This window comes from Aquarana catesbeiana, linkage group LG10 (genome assembly GCF_042186555.1).
Source record: "Aquarana catesbeiana isolate 2022-GZ linkage group LG10, ASM4218655v1, whole genome shotgun sequence".
Classification (NCBI taxonomy): domain Eukaryota; kingdom Metazoa; phylum Chordata; class Amphibia; order Anura; family Ranidae; genus Aquarana; species Aquarana catesbeiana.
In genome coordinates this window covers 13240513-13245512 of record NC_133333.1, presented here as the reverse complement: position 1 = coordinate 13245512, position 5000 = coordinate 13240513, and the positions used below count along the sequence as shown (strand labels likewise).

The 5000-nt window shown below is 41.4% G+C and overlaps 1 protein-coding gene across 2 annotated transcripts in view; it reads left to right on the top strand.

Moving 5' to 3' along the window:
• LOC141109796 (serine protease inhibitor swm-1-like) overlaps positions 1-5000 on the top strand; it is a 25015-nt gene that overhangs the window by 501 nt on the left and 19514 nt on the right. For both annotated transcript variants that reach the window (XR_012236198.1, XM_073601070.1), the window contains exons 2-3: positions 2084-2144; positions 3481-3513. Coding sequence is in view for 1 of the 2 variants with exons in the window: in XM_073601070.1 (XP_073457171.1) it covers positions 3502-3513 (12 nt within the window). In the remaining variant the exon portion in view is untranslated. The remainder of the gene's footprint in view (positions 1-2083; positions 2145-3480; positions 3514-5000) is intronic.

The window sequence follows — 5000 nt, the reverse complement described above, 5'->3', positions numbered from 1 at the left end:
AATCTGGTGGCTCTGTTAAAATTAATATTTCCTTCAAACTGATAATATCTGTTGACTCCGCGAGACAAACTTTGTATTCCTTCCGGACGGAGAAATTCAGAGGATTGTTTTTCCGAGCCCACAAGAGATATAAGGGGTCATTTACTAAAGAAAATCCACTTTGCACTGAAAGTACACTTATGCCCTGTACACACGGTCGGATTTTCCGATGGAAAATGTGTGATAGGACCTTGTTGTCGGAAATTCCGATCGTGTGTGGGCTCCATCACACATTTTCCATAGGAATTTCCGACACACAAAGTTTGAGAGCAGGCTAAAAAATTTTCTGACAACAAAATCCGTTGTCGGAATATCCGATCGTGTGTACACAAATCCGACCCACAAAGTGCCACGCATGCTCAGAATAAATTAAGAAACGAAAGCTATTGGCTACTGCCCCGTTTATAGTCCCGACGTACGTGTTTTACGCCACCGCGTTCAGAACGATCGAATTTTCCGACAACTTTGTGTGACCGTGTGTATGCAAGACAAGTTTGAGCCAACATCCGTTGGAAAAAATCCATGTATTTTGTTGTCGGAATGTCCGATCAATGTCCGACTGTGTGTACGGGGCATTAGAAGTGCAGTCGCTGTAGATCCGAGGGGGACGTGCAAGAAAAATAAAAAACAGCATTTTAGCTTGCACATGATTGGATGATAAAATCAGCAGAGCTTCCCCTCATTTCAGATCTACCCCTCAGATTTAGAGCGACTGCACTTCCAAGTGCACTTGCAGTGCAAAGTTAATTTGCCTTTCGTAAATAACCCCCATTGTGTTTTTGAACTTAAGGCACGAATACCACTTTTTACATAGTCATTTGGGCTACCCTTGGGTTATTTATCAAATATTAAGGAAAATTCTTTTATTGCCGCGTTGATGTCTTTGGTAGGGAGTATGAAATATTAATCACCAGAAATCCCGGTTCTGTATGAAATTGTATAATTATACTCGTAAATTAATAAAAATGATTTATTTATTAATTCTATTGGGAGATATTTATACGTTGGTAAGAATTCCCAATAGAATAACGAACTCAGGAAATGATTGTGGTCTGAACAAAGCTCACATTTTTACCGTAAGGTTGGAGGCGCTGCGCAAAACACTAAGATCTTAATAATTCTAATTCCCCATATGTATTATTAAGATTTCATACCACAATAATAATAATTATATATATATATATATATATATATATATTTATTTTAATATATTAATTAAAATAATATAAATATCTATCTATCGATTTTTATAAAAAAATAACCCCTGATGATCCTGCCATGAAAGTCCCTGTTCAGACCTGTCTCTCCACTGTGCTCCTGTGTTGTCTCCCTGCCACATTAATTCTGCCTTATTTCCTGTCCCAGAAAAACAACAGGAAGTGAGATGATGTCTAATAAAAGGTGTTCTAGTGACAACTGCAAAATTTTGGCTTTCAGGGCAGACCGTAAATTCAGACAATAGTGTCTACCAGACAGATAGAGAGGATGAAACATAGAAGATTTGCTTAGCCATTTGTCCAGCAAATTTTCATGTACATTTGTTTTGTGCGAATTGGGCAAAAACACATTTTCTTCTCTTCTGAGTTAATGCTCTTTAATTATGGGCAGTAGTTAAATACCCCATTAAAGCCATTAGATGGAGCATTGGAAGTATGTATTTTTAACAAGAGATATGTTACAATTCTAGAGAAATGTTACAATTCTAGAGAATGCTAGAGGGAATAAGAAACAACGTTTGAATTCATTTGCTAATTCCCTCTGGCGTTCTCTAGAATTGTCACATTGTATTTCTTGTTACAGACCTATGTAAAGACCTATGTAGTTATGTGCTCCACAGCGCCATCTACTGGCCATAAATGTGTATTTTACTATTTACTACTGCCCTTAATAAAAGAACTTTTGTATTTTCAGAAGCAGAGTTGCTTATTGACAGTTTGTTTGAAGAGTGTGATCACAAATTGTATCCTGTAATATACTGTAAATGCTTATACTGTGTATATTTCTGTGTCTCATCTGTACGGCTCATCTTTTCTCTTTGTTTCAGGAAACTGATAAAGTCTTGGTAATCATGGGACCATCCTCCGCATTCCTTCTGGCACTAATTGGTGAGTAAAATACATTTATAAAATCTACAATGATTTATAGTGAAGTCGGCTCAGTAATCATCCATGGATAATCATGTACTGAGTGTGATCGGGGTTATCTATGATGGTGAAGTCATCTCTTCAGACCAGGGGCCCCAAACATAAACAAAGGGCCACTTTACTGTCTATCAGACTATTTGGGGACCAGACTGTGGTAAGTGTGTGTGTGTTTGTTGAGGGGGGGGGGGGCTTTAATACCCCAACATTAGAAGTTAGTAGGAGCAAAAATGACCATGTGGCTGTGGTCAGAATGGTGACCCAGCATTGGTGTCAGTTGGTCGGTATAATAAAAAACCCCCTCAGCATTGGTGTCAGTGGGAGTAATAAACCCCTCACCCCCCAGCATTGGTGTCAGTGAGAGTAATACTCCCCCAGCATTGGTTGGTGTCAGTGGGAGTGATAAACCTCTCACCCCCCAGCATTGGGGTCAGTGGGAGTAATCCCCCCCCAGCATTGGGGTCAGTGGGAGTAATCCCCCCCCCCAGCATTGGGGTCAGTGGGAGTAATACCCCCCCAGCATTGGTTGGTGTCAGTGGGAGTAATAAACCCCTCACCCCCCAGCGTTGGTTGGTGTCAGCGGGAGTAAAAAAAGTCCCAGAGCACTTATGTCAGTAAGAGTATTAAACCCCCCCACCTCAGGATTGGTGTCAGTGGGAGTAATACCCCCCCAGCATTGGTTAGTGTCAGTGGGAGTAATAAACCCCTCACCCCACCAGCATTGGGGTCAGTAACAGTAACCCCCCAGCATTGGTTGGTGTCAGTGGGAGTAATAACCCCACCCCCACCCTCCAGTATTGGGGTCAGTGGGAGTAATAACCCCCCCCACCCCCCAGCATTGGGGTCAGTGGGAGTAATACCCCCCCAGCATTGGTTGGTGTCAGTGGGAGTAAAAAAAGTCCCAAAGCACTAATGTCAGTGAGAGTATTAAACCCCCCCACCTCAGCATTGGTGTCAGTGGGAGTAATACTCCCCCCAGCATCGGTTGGTGTCAGTGGGAGTAATAATCCCCCCCTCAGGATTGTTGGTGATACCTGGTGGTGGGAAATCCAAACATTTCCAGTTGTCACCAGAACAGGAATAGAGGGGAAATCGTTCAATGGGGACACCTGTTTTGGTTACATTTGTCTTTCCTTATTTTGGAAAGATTAACTCACATGTCCTGTTGTGTCTTCCATTTAAAAAAAGTGTACAAAACGTGTTATTTTTTTACTTTTTTATTTGAATATTTTATTGTTAATTAAATTTATATTTTCATCAATTATTTTAATTGATTAATAAAATTATTTTTGTTTTCCAGACGTCGCCTTCATCCTAATCCATGCTGGACCAGGTACATATAAATATTAAATCCTTTTATAGAAGGGAATGATAGTGTAACCCGGGGGGGGCACAAAAGCTCACACAGATAGCCCGACCTGTGAATGCCGATGTGGATCCCACCCACCAACATTCACCAAAATTTACCGCCATTTACCAAAATTTGAACTCTTCCTTTTGTAAAATCTTGGTTCCGCTGTTTCAGACACATAAACAAATACTCTTGTATTCTTGTATTCATGTGTTTCATTTTGAATTTTACAAGCATGGGAAGCTCGCATTATAGCGGCATTAGACCCAAAAGCAAACATTTATTATATTGCGGATGATCAATTGCAAAGCGACATGCACGTTCATTCTGTGTGGACGGGGGCAAAAATTTTATGTTACACTCACTGGGTCAAATGTTATTCAGAGAAAATACCGCATTATGGCCTCTAGATGGAGCTGATGATCATAGGAAATAAATACTTCTTAACTATAAGCGTTGGCTGCCTCTAGTGGCCATAATGCCGTATTACCACATTATGGACTCTAAATAAAGGTGATGATCACAGGAAATAAATACTTATTAAATATGAGCATCAGCTCCATCTAGTGCCCATAATGCTGTATTACCGCATTATGTCCTCTAGGAGGAGATGATGATCACAGGAAGCAAATACTTATTAAAGCGGAGTTCCCACTATTAAATTTTTTTTTTTTAGGAACCATATCTTTTGTTATTAAGCCTAATGTAAAGCACTCATGTTTTTGTGCTGAATAGGCCCAGGATTGAAGATTTCGTAGAGGAATATAATTTATATTCCTCTTTGTAGGCAGTGTCCATAGTGCTAGTGGGCATGTGAAGCCCACAAGCACTACCTTCCGGGCTCTGGTGCAGCTGAGCGACCAGCATGCACCGCCCGTTCTCGCGCATGCGCCATATGTACGGTGCAGCGCCGTACACACCCGACGTTGCCATCACAACGGGCGTCGTCGTCGGAAGTGCCTGTCCCCATTGTGATGGCAACGAAGCCCTCGGCGCTGCCCAGTGACTCCTGGGAAATGATGACAAGCGTCTTCCAGGAGCACTAGCGAGCACGGGCGCCAAGGGAAATGACGTCATGCGCCTTGGAGAGGAAGAGGCAGATTACGAGGGACCCCCTAGCAACAGACCTGAAAAGGTGAGTAAAAAAAAAAATAAATGTTTTCCACAGCTTGTTCTTTATATTTAATGCTGCTGAATACTGTAAAAAAATTATGACTGGAACTCCGCTTTAACTATGAGCGTCAGCTCCATCTAGTGGCCATAATGCGGTATTACCACATTATGGCCTCTAAATGAAGGTGATGATCATAGAAAATAAATGCTCATTAACTATGAGTGTCAGCGCCATCTAGTGGCTATAATGCTGCATTACGGCCTCTAAAAGAAGGTGGTGATCATAGGAGATAAATACTCATTGACTATGAGCGTCAGCTCTATCTAGTGGCCATAATGTGTTATTACCGCATTAT